Genomic DNA, 12,635 nt, shown 5'->3' on the forward strand with positions numbered 1-12,635 from the left:
GTGTTCCTTCCTTGATTTGTCTCCATAAGCTGAAGAAAAAGAAAACAGCCAGAGCCGGTGTGACCTTAGACAATATAAATCAAAACAAAATGACCGACTACTCCACCTTCCAAACAATGAACCAGACTGTGTTGCCTTTCATAAGACCTGTGCACTCATACAGGTTTGGTTGCTTTTTTCTTTGGTCTGATCTCACTGTATACTATTGTGTTCATGTTTGAACAGCAATACTCACAGACACACATCTAAGGAAGTTGTGCAGTGTGTTTAAGTGAACGTTGTGCAACAAACAGATTTCTTTCTTCTGGAAGATCCAGACCCAACCGCAGTACAGAAATACTCAGCTTGGTGAGTGTGTAGTACATCAAGTAATATTCACTAGAACAAACATGCTAGACTGAAAGATGTGTATCTTTTAAAACTGTGGTGCTTTTTTGTTTTTGTTTGGCGTAAATGGCCAGAAAAATCAAACTTTTCTAACTTCATGCTCACTCACTATATGTCTGAGTCATTGCTGAAATTAATGGTTAAACCGGCGAGTCACGCCTCTTGTTCACAATTTCAAGATTATGTCAGTCAGCAGGAGTAACGCAAGAAGGTAAGCAAGCTTCGGGATGTTTAGTCCCCAACAATAAATCTGTGGTTTTTACTTTATATACAAGTTATTTTATCTAGAAAACAAAATAAATATAAATGTTTATTATCTCTTTTTTTTTAATTTAATTTGAATATTAATTAAGTTATTCTTTAAATTTCACCATGTGTCTTGCTTAGTGTGGTTGGTGAACACAGCTGAAAGGAAAATGTTGTAATTCTTGTGTTTCTCAGTTTTACCAATGCTGCAGTGTGTACTTTGACCTCTGGTTGTATGGCAAGCTGTTATTTATTATTTATTTATTATTTTTTATAAATCTCTGTTAACCCTAAAATCATCAACTAATTAATAATTATTATTACATTAACTACTGATTTTTTTTTTATTGCAATTACTAGTTTAATTTTACTGATGACTCGTTATACCATCTTGCATCATGTCAATATGCCCAATATTCACAATTTCAAAATAATGTTAAGTTAGTTTAAAGCAACACAAAACCACGTGAGCAAACCAACAGAAGGCTGAGGCAGGAGCAGTCCTAGTAAAAACATAAAAACTAAAAAGCAGTAACACTGCAGTCACAAAGGTTAAAGTGGCAAAGGTGGTGTTGGTGAACTTACAGGTATAATTACTGTAGAGCTGATTAGTGGTGCAGGATCAAGCAGAAACAGCAGCTCCAGAATCTTAGATTAGCAAACTCTAACACTGGGATTTACACTTTATCAGATTATGAGATCTGTTATTAAAACGAGAAACTGGATGTGATTCTGATCCTTAAACTGATCTTTAAACTGAATCACAGCCATTAAATGTATATCAGAGGTGCCTTTAACATGCAAATTCCAGTTTAGCATTTTGTTCATCACCTCTGATGTTTAAAACCTGAGGTCACAAGCTAGAGCTACATCTGCCACTGCATGATGATAATCAGTCAATAGTCCACAGCATAAAGCATATACTGTTTAAATTTTTTTTTTTTTTATAACATAAAGTGTTAAATGAAGGCATATATTAGGATTAGAGTGATTTTCTTTTACACTTCTGTGCTATCGTGCCACTTTCTGCCAAAAACCTCCCTCTGCTGGCCGTTAAAAATAATACAGACTTAAGGATTTACTTTTGCAGATAATCTGTTATTTCAATCAAAGACCCACAAACAGTTTTTTAAATGTGGACAGTTCCCAAGGACCTTTTTTTTTAACTTCCAGTGCCTCTCTTATGGAACAAAAATGCATCATGTTTTCTAGACCGATGGAAGTTAAAAATATCACTTCTGATCTCTGGGGGGAGAAGTCAGCCTATGCAGTTGTTAAAAATGTTTTAAGCATAGCTTTATGTTGTTGCACAAGTAAGGACTGGAGAAAACACGACATACACTTTGATTTTAAGGGCAAATCATTCTCACAGATGGAGCTGCCACCTCGCCCACAACTGTTTGACTTCAATGGAGTCTCCATGACCAACATCTTCACTGACAATTGGGACAATGTACAGAACTTCAAAGCAAGACCGGATGATATTCTTATCGCAACTTACCCTAAAGCAGGTACTGATCTGTATATAAAAGTATGGAGCTTATGTAATCATAGTATTTTTTTGTGTGTGCACACACCCCACTTTTCAGTTATTTATTTGTAAAAAATGTTTGGAATCATGTATGATTTTCGTTCCACTTCTCACGTGTGCACCACTTTGTGTTGGTCTTTCACGCGGAATTCCAATAAAATTGATTCATGTTTGTGGCTGTAATGTGACAAAATGTGGAAAAGTTCAAGGGGGCCGAATACTTTTGGAAGCCACTGTATGTTTACAGCTAAACATAAAACATTTTGTCCATTTCAACCTCAGGAACCACGTGGGTCTCTTACATCCTAGATCTTCTGTATTTTGGGAACATGAGTCCAGACCGTCAGACATCCATCCCTGTTCATGACAGAGTTCCCTTCCTGGAGATCTGCGCACCTCCTCTACCTTCAGGTTGAATCACGTGTCCACTGTCACTTTAAAATACATCAGACAATTACAATGTTTAGTATATTAACCTGTGGTATCTAATCCTCCTGATAATTCAGGTGCAGACCTGGCAGACAAGCTTCCCACCACTCCTCGTCTCATTAAAACTCATCTACCAGTCCAGTTTGTACCAAAGTCCTTCTGGGAGCAGCGCTGCAAGGTCTTGCACATACACCCATAGCCACACAGATATGTGATTTATGAAACTCCCAGACCATAAATTAGTTTTATCTCTTTCTGTAGGTGGTCTATGTGGCCCGCAATGCAAAGGACAATGCAGTGTCCTATTTCCACTTTGACCGCATGAACCTTATCCAGCCAGAACCAGGAGACTGGAGCAGCTATCTGCAGGGTTTCATGGAGGGAAAGAGTGAGTTCAGTGTGGTTTTACAGCAAAGAGACCACACTATTTCATTTCCTGTATAAACATTCCTTTGTGTATTGTTCTGTGGCTTCAGGGGTTTTTGGATCCTGGTATGACCATGTGAACGACTGGTGGGAGAAGAAGCAAAGTTATTCAAATCTCCACTACATGTTCTATGAAGATTTGATTGAGGTGAGCTGGGCTAACATGTGTACCATTTCCAACTGAGCTCTAACACTTTGTTTAATCATCACGCGCCTTTTAGAAGATGCCAAACCAAACTCTCAGTTCAACTCAGAAATACTGTCTAAAAATGACATGCATCAATATTCTAATCCAATTACTACATTTTTCTGATGATACGTGGTAATATTTCTCAAACCAGGCTGTATTTTATTCGTTCTTCGAGCACTGGGTGGTGTGCATTTTAATTCCACAGTGCAAGAAAAGCCAGCCAGAGCTGCAGATGGGTGTACAAAGAAAAAAAGCTATGACTCGTGAAGACTTTATAATGTTTGGTATCTCTGAAATTCACTGATTGCAGAAATTTCTCTAAACCATGTCCAGTATATTTTGTTAATTGAATCCTTTTTGATGCATAAGTAACAAATAGAGAACACACTATTTTCCACCAAATCCTCATCCAGCAAACATCTCTGCTATGTGAAGGGGAAATCCCCACTCAGCATACACATATGCACACTAAAATGTGGGACCTGGCCAGTCAGCCAGCAAGATTTTTCCTCTTGTGTTCCTGGCAACATATCAGTTTTTAGCCTGAGATGCTAACCGTCTGTGTGGACTGTATTGGATCAATGATTTGTTGTAAACCTTGTAGACTTATTACCAAAAGTTTAAACATTTATGAATGTGCTACAAGTGAGTATTTATCTATTATCAACATTACTAAACCACAGATAAAGTAAATTAATTTATTGCATGCTAATCTAAAGGTTCTGAAATTTAGGAAACACAAAAGGGTAGAAAAAAATCATATCTAATTTTAATGTGAACAGGACTCTGAGCAAGAAATAGACCGACTGTGTTCCTTCCTTGGTTTGTCTCCATCACCTGAAGAGAAGGAAAGAGTCAGAGCCAGTGTGACGTTTGACAGCATGAAACAAAACAAGATGACCAACTATACTTCAGTTCCAGTGATGAACCACAAGGTGTCTCCTTTCATGAGAAAAGGTACAACTTCCTGCTGGGCAACATTTTTTTTCCTCTATATCTATATCAGTGTGTGCTCCATTTATCATTAGGTTAATCAAATACTCTGAATGTTCTCCTTCTCCAGGGAAAGTTGGTGACTGGAAGAACCACTTCACTGTGGCCCAGAATGAGCAGTTTGATGAAGACTACAAGAAGAAGATGAAGAATCCTGATTTAAAGTTTCGCTGTGAAATTTAAAGCCCCAGCTGGGCATGATGGAGTTCTGATCTGATGTAAGTTAAGAAAAATCAAATGTTATACTTGATTTATGTAATTTTCTTCCACTGTGATGCAGATGCATATAAATAACAAAACATGAAAAACAATTCATTGACACTGAGGTTTAACCAGAATAATAAAGAATTAAAAAAAATCACCAGTATGTCTCTTCTACTTGGGCCACAGCCTTTTGATGATGAAACTCTTTAATATGAACAGGGCTCTGAACAAGAAATACACAGACTGTGTCTTTATGAAATATGGATGGGCATGATGGAGCTCTGATGTGATATTTGTGTCAAGGAATACATTTTTAATTTTATCAACATAACTATACAACTATATAACATAAAGACTTAGTGGAGGCCATGTATCCACAATGTTATGCTCATAGACATAAATCAGACCATAAACAATGATTGTGACTGAAATTAAACTTTAACCATCGAGCTTAACTTTCTCTCGAGACATACGGTGAACTTATGACGAAGCTTTGTCTTTCTACGAAGTAGAACTGTAGCAATGTCCTCCTTCTCAACATCCATGAATCCTCTCTGTGGTCTTCCTCTTTTCATCCTGCCCTGCCCAGCTTCACATTCAACATCCTCTGCCCAACATATCCACTATCCCTCCTCTGCACATATCCAAAGAATCTCAGCTTTTCCTCTCTAACCAACCACAGCCTCAAATCTTCTTTTTGTGATGCCACTAACATCAAACTATACATCATAGTCTTGTTGTTATCCTTCTGTCACAAATCACCTGTGAAACTCTTCATCTCTCTTTATACCATCCTTTCCTTTGGATGATTGACCCCATGTATTTAAACTTGCCCACGTGTCTCCCTCTCATTCACAGTATTCTACTGGTTGCTTCTGTTGACTATATTTCCTCTTCTCTCCAGAGCATACCTCCACCTCCCCCAGGCTCTCTTCTACCTCCTCCCTATTCTCCCTACAGATCATATCATAGTCCATGAAGACTCACATATAACCTCATCTGTCAGCAGTTCAGCTTTCAGTCCCATGACCACTACAAACAAGAAGGGACTGAGAGGTGATCCCTGATGTAATCCCACCCCTGCCTTAATCCTAACTGTCACTCCAGCTCCACTGCTCACTACTATCTCAATGTCCTCATAAATGTCACATACTTCTCTGTCACTCCTGACTTTCTCATTTAGTACCACAGTTCCTCTCTTGGCACCATATTAAATGCTGTTTCCAGATCCATAAAGACACAGTGAAAGTCCTTCTGCATGTTTTTCTACACTTCTCTATCAACACCCTGAAGAGAAACATCTGCAGTGCTCTGTCTCAGCATGAAGCTATATAGCTGCTCATTGATCATCTCCTTTGTTCTTGACTTAGATTCACAGTTATTTCACATATCTTAATGCTATGACTCATTAACTTTATCTCTCTGTAGTTACTACAGCTCTGCACATCACCTTTGTGCTTTAAAAGTGGTAAAGTACACTTCTGCTCCATTCCTCAAGTGACTCTCATTCTCCAAGATATTTGTTAAACAATCTGATTAAAAAGTCCTAGACTTCTCCACACCTCCACAGGTATGTCATCTGGACCACCTGCCTTTCCACTTTTCATTCTTTTTAGGGCTGCCCTCACTTCCTCCTGACTTATCCTTTGGAAGCTCCTCAAAATCCTCCTTCCATCTTCTCAGCACACTAGCTTAACTCAGTAGTACATTTCCATCTCTATCCTTAATCAACCTAACCCGCTGCACATCCTTTCCAGTTCAATCTCTTTGCCTGTCCAGTCTCACTTACAGCTCGCTACAGGCCTCTTTCTCTTCCTTTGTCACCTCTCTCCCCCTTTTCTCACCTTAACCATACACTTAGCCTCCCAGTACTCCTGACTACTTTCTTCATCTCTATACTTACCCCATTTTTGCTTCATTAAACTCTACCTTTGAATACTTTCCTGAACGTCTTCATTCCTCCACCAAGTGTCCTTGCCTTCTTTCTTCTGTCCTTAAAACTTCAGCTGTCCTTTCCCAGTTATGTGATAACTCTTCTCTACTACCCAGAGCCTGTCTCAACTCCTCCCTGAACTCTGCACAACATTCCTTCTTCTTCAACACCCTTGCCTCTGACCTTCACTTGCTTCCTTATCTTAATTTCCATATCCAGTACTGCCTAGCTACATTATCCTTGTCACCACCTTGCAGACAGCTTTCTCTTTCAGATTTCACCTTATGCTTACGATATAGTCTGTGTCCACTCTTATATGTTATCCCGTGTCCCTCCCTCTTCCTGAAATATGTGTTTACCATAGCCATTTCCTTCCTTTTCACAATATCCGCCACCATCTGTCATTCTCTTTACCCCTGCTCTCTTCACTTACATATCCATTGACGTCTGCTCCAGTTATCAAGCTTAGTCATCCAGCGTACTCCAGAATTCCTCTTTCTCTTCTATCATCCAGCCTGTGAGGCATACACATTGACAACATTCAACATCATGCCTTCAATTTCCAGCTTCAAACTTATGATCCTGTCTGACACTTTCTTCTTCTCCTCTGCAACACTATTCATTTACTCTTCCTTCAACATTACTCCTACTCCATTTCTCTTCCTATCTACACCATGGTAGAGCAGCTTGAATCCACCTCCAGTGCTCCTCGCCTTGATTCCATCTGGTCTCGTGTGCACACAGTATCTACCTTCCTTCTCTCCATCACATCATCCAGCTCTCTTCCTTAACCAGTTATAGTCCCGACATTTAAAGTCCCTACTTTCATCTCCGCATTCCTGCCTCTCTTTCTCTCGCTGCCTCTGAACACGCCTTCCCCCTCTGCTCTTCTTTTGTCTTCGGTCAATAGTAACATAGCTTCCGCCGGCACCCTGGTAACCAACACCACTGGAAGTGGTCGTCGTTAACCTGGGCCCGACCGATCCGGTATGGAAATCTCATAATTGATGATCATCATGTTTGATTTGGCAAAGGTTTTACGCCGGATGCCCTTCCCGACCGAAGATGGGGGTGCAATTTGTGACGGGGAACACCGGCACTGGGAGTACTCTGGCTTGTGGCCCCCTCGTGGCTGTGTTGATTGGTGATATATATATTTACATTTTATCCCAGTCATTATTGTATTTTATCTTTCGTGCAACATGTTATGATCCCCGAAGCCATGGCTCAGGGGGACCTAACATATGAGATGCCAGCGCGCTTTTATAGTTCAACAAATATTTAATAGTAGAAAAATAATTACATAAAAAGACCGAGATGGGAGGCTGGGGCATAAACAAACAAAAGGGAAAGATCATTAACCAACCAGACACTTGGCGATCGGGATTCTACATTAATCCCCAAACTACTATTAGCAAAATTAAACAAAAAGAACCAAAACCATAAACAAGATATCCGGATCCAAGTAACAATAACCAGCACTGCAACAGCAGCTGCAAATTAACGCTGTGCTGGTGGAGATGAGAGAGAGCGAGGGGGGAGGGAAAGAGAAAGCTCTTGTTCTGCTTTTTCAAGCCTTATACAAAATTTGGTTAATATTTATAGCCAATCAGCGATTGAGAAAAAACAGCGAGCCGAAAACATGGCAGAAAACCAGTATCAGGATGCATAGCACAGCAAAACAATCAAACTTCTTGTTTTTCCTGTTTGATATTTTTACTGGCAAGTTTGGATGAACTTATTTAACCCCAATCATGTGACTTTATATCACTGGTGCATGTGTTCATATTTGAACTGTCAGGCTCAGTATGAATGTAAGGGTACAACAGTCTGCGTAATTCTACGCAGATTTCAGGACGCTGTGCAGCGTGTGTGCTACAGCGAGTGTTACGCAACAAGCAGACTTCTGGGAGATCCGGATCCAGCCCAAGTGTAATACTAATCATCAGGGTGAGTGTGGAGTCCTTTAAGTAATGTTTACGAACAAACACACCAAGCTGTCAGCTGTGCACGTTTTAAAATGTGCAAAACTTTTTATTTGGCATATCAGTAAATGAAAACAAATATATTTTTCTAACATGCTGCTAAAGTTAGTTCAGCTTTTACAAAGAAAATGTTAAGCTCATTCACTAAGTGCCTGAGTCACTGCTGAGATTCCGTTTATACATGTAAGCGACCATCAAAGCTTCATAAACACTGGCTGCCAACAATAAATATGCTGTATTTATTTACACACACACACACACACACACACACACACACACACACACACACACACACACACACACACACACACACGTGTTTTCAAGTCCCATCTAAGATTTAATTAGTAATAATAGATTATTTTGTACATTTCACGACATATGATGTCATGGAGTAAATTAAAAATGGGAGGAATGAACAGTATGTAGGCAGGAAAAATGTATAAAAAATGTGACCCATATAGGATTTTAAAGGCAAGTAATTTCCACAGATGGAGATGCAACCTCGGCCAAAACTATATGACTTCCATGGAGTCTCCATGACCAAGATTTTCACTGACAACTGGGATAACATACAGAACTTCAAAGCAAGACCAGATGATATTGTCATTGCTACTTACCCTAAAGCAGGTACTGATGTGTTATTTAATCATGTGTAGCTTATGTAATCATAATACATTTTTTTCATAAACAATTTCCTGTTGGTGTCTGAGTTGATAGGTTTACAGCTTAACAACATTTATTCATTTCAACTGCAGGAACCACGTGGGTCTCTTACATGCTAGATCTTCTGTATTTTGGGCACATGGGTCCAGACCGTCAGACATCCCTCCCTCTTCATGAACGAGTGCCCTTCCTGGAGCTCTGCGTACCTCCTATGCTTATAGGTTGAACTATGTTGCCACTCTGAATTTAAAATACGCCAGAATAAAAAGCGCTAGGTACCAAGTTTATGTCCGTGTACTCAGTTCATTCAGAGGATTATTGCAAGTCACCAGTTTGTAGAAACTGTGCTGAAAACAGGTTCAACCTGTTGCATTCTGTTTGTTTGCATGCATCTTTCTCTGCCAAATGCTGAAAAGGAAGCTACAAAATGTAAAAGCTCCTAAAATGTAGCAGTTTTATTAGTGTGTAAATGTGTTAGGTGAATCAGAACATCTCAGAAACACCTTAGAATTTTTTAGGCAATCGGTTTTATTGTTCTGTGCTATCTAAATAAGTCTAATGTTGCATGTTATCAATCGCAAACTAATCCTTCTTATCACTCAGGTGCAGAAATGGCGGACAAACTTCCCACCACTCCTCGTCTCATTAAGAGTCATCTACCAGTCCAGTTTATGCCCAAGTCGTTCTGGGAGCAGGGCAGCAGGGTAAAAGCCATGCACAAACACCCACAGCCAGCAGTGGAGATTTATGCAAAAAGACTCAGGACGCCCTTCCAACTAAGCATTTATCACTGTTATTTTATAAATTATGTTATAAGTAATGTGACACCAATAAAAGAGTCGCACACTCAGTTCAGTCACATCATAGCCAGAAGAGCTGGAAACACCAGGTTACTCTGCCAGTGGAGAAAACTGGGTTTTAGTGTCAGAGAAAGCAAAAAAAAAATGGTGTGATGCTGCTGGGACTCTCCCCCATAGTTGAGGCTAAGTTAGCATCATTTAGTTATTTTGGATTATATTTTATTTATATTTGATTTTATATGAATAGCTTCGATTGTTGTCATTAGGTTTTGTCAAATTTAATGATTCAAGCTGTAGTAGGAATGAATGGAGCGAAGTGGGGGAACGTTAGGGAGGTCAGATCGATCTTACTCTCTCTGCTGAATTGCCACTGCTTTAGTTTAAAGTGTGTCACCCCTGTGAGTGCTCCCACTGACTTGGGGCCCCAAACAGCTGCTTGCCTTGCCTGGAAGCCATTGGAATTTGCAATTCATGAAACCCTGAGATTATTGTGTTGTCTCTTTCTGTAGATAGTATATGTGGCCCGCAATCCAAAGGACAATGCAGTGTCATTTTACCACTTTAATCGGATGAACAATGCTCAGCCAGAAGCAGGAGAATGGAGCACCTTTCTGCAGGATTTCATGGAAGGAAAGAGTGAGTTCAGTTTAGTTTTAATGTAAAAGAATCACAATGCGATCTAATTTCCTGTCTGTATACTTACTAATATTACTTTGTGTATTGTTCTGTGGCCTCAGGGGTTTTCGGATCATGGTATGACCATGTGAACAGCTGGTGGGAGAAGAAACAAAGTTATTCAAATCTTCACTACATGTTCTATGAAGATTTGATTGAGGTGCGGTGAGTTGGGCTAACATGTGTAACATTTGTTCTTCATGTTTAAAATTGTCTTGACTCTTTCCATTTACATGTTTTAATTGTTCATATCTCTTAGAGGATATGTTTAAAAGCCTTCAATAATGTTTCTAGTTATAAATGTAGTGGTTTGAAAAAACAAAACACAACAGGTGCTATCTGTAAAGACGCCAAGCCGAGACACGCTGAACTCTGTTCCTGGAAGGAGTTAGATGATAACAGAAGCAGGAAACTAGTTGGCACACCTTGTGCGTGTCACAAATTTGTCACTGAGTGCTTTTAAATAAAACCGCATGATCCATTTTTTTGATGTTACATGAGAAAAATTATCTTTAGATGACAAAAGTCAAAAAAATAGAACAAGGAGCTACAACAGACTCTGAAAGATCAGCTGCATCCACTTTAATTTCAATTCGATTTTATTTATACAGCACAAAATCACAACTACAGTTTATTGTAGTACCCAGCTATTTGAATAAGCGTGCATCCATCACTGTGCTCATGCACTGCTTCAAAGAAACTGTTTTAGTTGTGTCTGAAGTTTGAGGCTGTGTTTCTTCCATTAGTGTGAATGACAGAAAATAAGAGCTTTTTGTTAAGTGGAAATGCACACAAAAGATGTAACAGTATTTCCTGTACAAGTAGTAGCATGAATTAAACTTATTAAAGCAGTAGAAAAGAAGTGTATATTTGGGCCATCACTGTATCAGTCTTCTCATGTTACTCCCTGAAGAGGATGCAAGTAAATATCTTTTCCACAAAGACACCAATGACTTCTTTTAATTCAGAATGACTCTCTATAAATAACAGATTTATTTTTTCTTTTCTTAAACACCAAATCCACAGTGATGAATATAGAACTACAGACCCGAGGGACGAAAACAATCGTTGGGGTTCCTTTAAGAGTAAGAAATATTTTCAATATTTTTGTGAACAGGACTGTGGACAGGAAATAGACCGACTGTGTTCCTTCCTTGGTATTTCTGCTTCAGCTGAAGAGAAGGAAAGAGTCATAACCAGTGTGACGTTTGACAGCATGAAGCAAAACAAGATGACCAACTATTCCACAGTTCCAGTGATGAACCAAGAGGTTTCTCCTTTCATGAGAAAAGGTACAACTGCAACATTTTTTTCTTTATATGTATAGCAGTGTGTGCTCCATTTTTCATTAGTTTAATCAAATTTATTTATTTATTCTAAATATTTTCCTTTCTCCAGGGAAAGTTGGTGACTGGAAGAACCACTTCACTGTGGCCCAGAATGAGCAGTTTGATGAAGACTACAAGAAGAAGATGAAGTATCCTGATTTAAAGTTTCGCTTTGAAATTTAGAGTCCTGGCTGGGTGTAATATAGTCCTCAGAAGTAATATGTGATTAAATATTTAACAAATAATCAAATTATAAGTTAAAAAAAAAACACAATTTCCTTATATTGTGATGCTGATGTGTACAAATCAGATCATTAAAACAAATCTTTATTAAGAATCTCTCTCTCTCTCTCTCTCTCTCTCTCTAAACACACTGTGACCTCTTTGCTCATAAGCAGAAATTTTGTCCTTAGACGTAGCTATGGTATAAGAGTCCCGTGACACAGCAGGTTTCAGACTGTAACCTTTTAATTTTCTCACCACACCGTCCCACCACGGTGAGGCAGATTACCTTTCTCTCGATGTTAAACCACGTGTTTAATTTGATTCTTTGATTCTATGAGTTTCCAGTGATGTGACCCCTTATTTTCTTTATGTTTCGCTTCCAAGCAGCCAGACCATCTTGTAATTTTGAAGAGATCTTGAGCAGTAGTTCTGTTGTCTTTCTGGAAGTATTTTATTGGACATCAGCTACTGAGGAATGTGTTTGTGTGTTTGTGAATTATTCAAGTATTAAAAAGCCATCTAACTCAAGGGATAAACCAGTCTTTTGTGTACAGATAACTTATTAAAGAACCGATTAGAAATTGTATCTGTTGGCACTTTGTTACTAGGAGCCTCTTCTT

At 39.0% G+C, this 12,635-nt stretch overlaps 2 protein-coding genes across 5 annotated transcripts; both read left to right on the plus strand.

Moving 5' to 3' along the window:
* Positions 1 to 158: 158 nt before the first annotated feature.
* Positions 159 to 4,542, plus strand: LOC309696851 (cytosolic sulfotransferase 3-like). Its single transcript, XM_082518312.1, has 8 exons — positions 159 to 348; positions 2,006 to 2,144; positions 2,447 to 2,575; positions 2,671 to 2,771; positions 2,855 to 2,981; positions 3,070 to 3,167; positions 3,992 to 4,166; positions 4,273 to 4,542. Exons 2-8 carry the CDS (start codon positions 2,006 to 2,008, stop codon positions 4,383 to 4,385), a joined length of 882 nt encoding a protein of 293 aa, XP_082374438.1. The 5' UTR covers positions 159 to 348; the 3' UTR covers positions 4,386 to 4,542.
* A 2,688-nt stretch (positions 4,543 to 7,230) lies between these two features.
* Positions 7,231 to 12,601, plus strand: LOC309696846 (cytosolic sulfotransferase 2-like). 4 transcript variants are annotated; one of them, XM_082518302.1, is made up of 9 exons: positions 7,231 to 7,326; positions 8,188 to 8,289; positions 8,813 to 8,951; positions 9,080 to 9,208; positions 9,591 to 9,691; positions 10,297 to 10,423; positions 10,525 to 10,622; positions 11,580 to 11,754; positions 11,861 to 12,601. In XM_082518302.1, the coding sequence occupies exons 3-9, from the start codon at positions 8,813 to 8,815 to the stop codon at positions 11,971 to 11,973; spliced, it is 882 nt and encodes a 293-aa protein (XP_082374428.1). In that variant the 5' UTR covers positions 7,231 to 7,326; positions 8,188 to 8,289; the 3' UTR covers positions 11,974 to 12,601. The 4 variants fall into 4 exon arrangements, with proteins under 4 accessions (XP_082374428.1, XP_082374429.1, XP_082374427.1 ...); XM_082518303.1 differs by having other exon boundaries at positions 7,236 to 7,326; positions 8,195 to 8,289; XM_082518301.1 differs by having other exon boundaries at positions 7,245 to 7,483; positions 8,195 to 8,289.
* Positions 12,602 to 12,635: the final 34 nt, after the last annotated feature.

The sequence above is a fragment of the Aulonocara stuartgranti genome (assembly GCF_965226115.1).
Source record: "Aulonocara stuartgranti genome assembly, chromosome: 20".
NCBI classification, from domain to species: Eukaryota; Metazoa; Chordata; class Actinopteri; order Cichliformes; family Cichlidae; genus Aulonocara; species Aulonocara stuartgranti.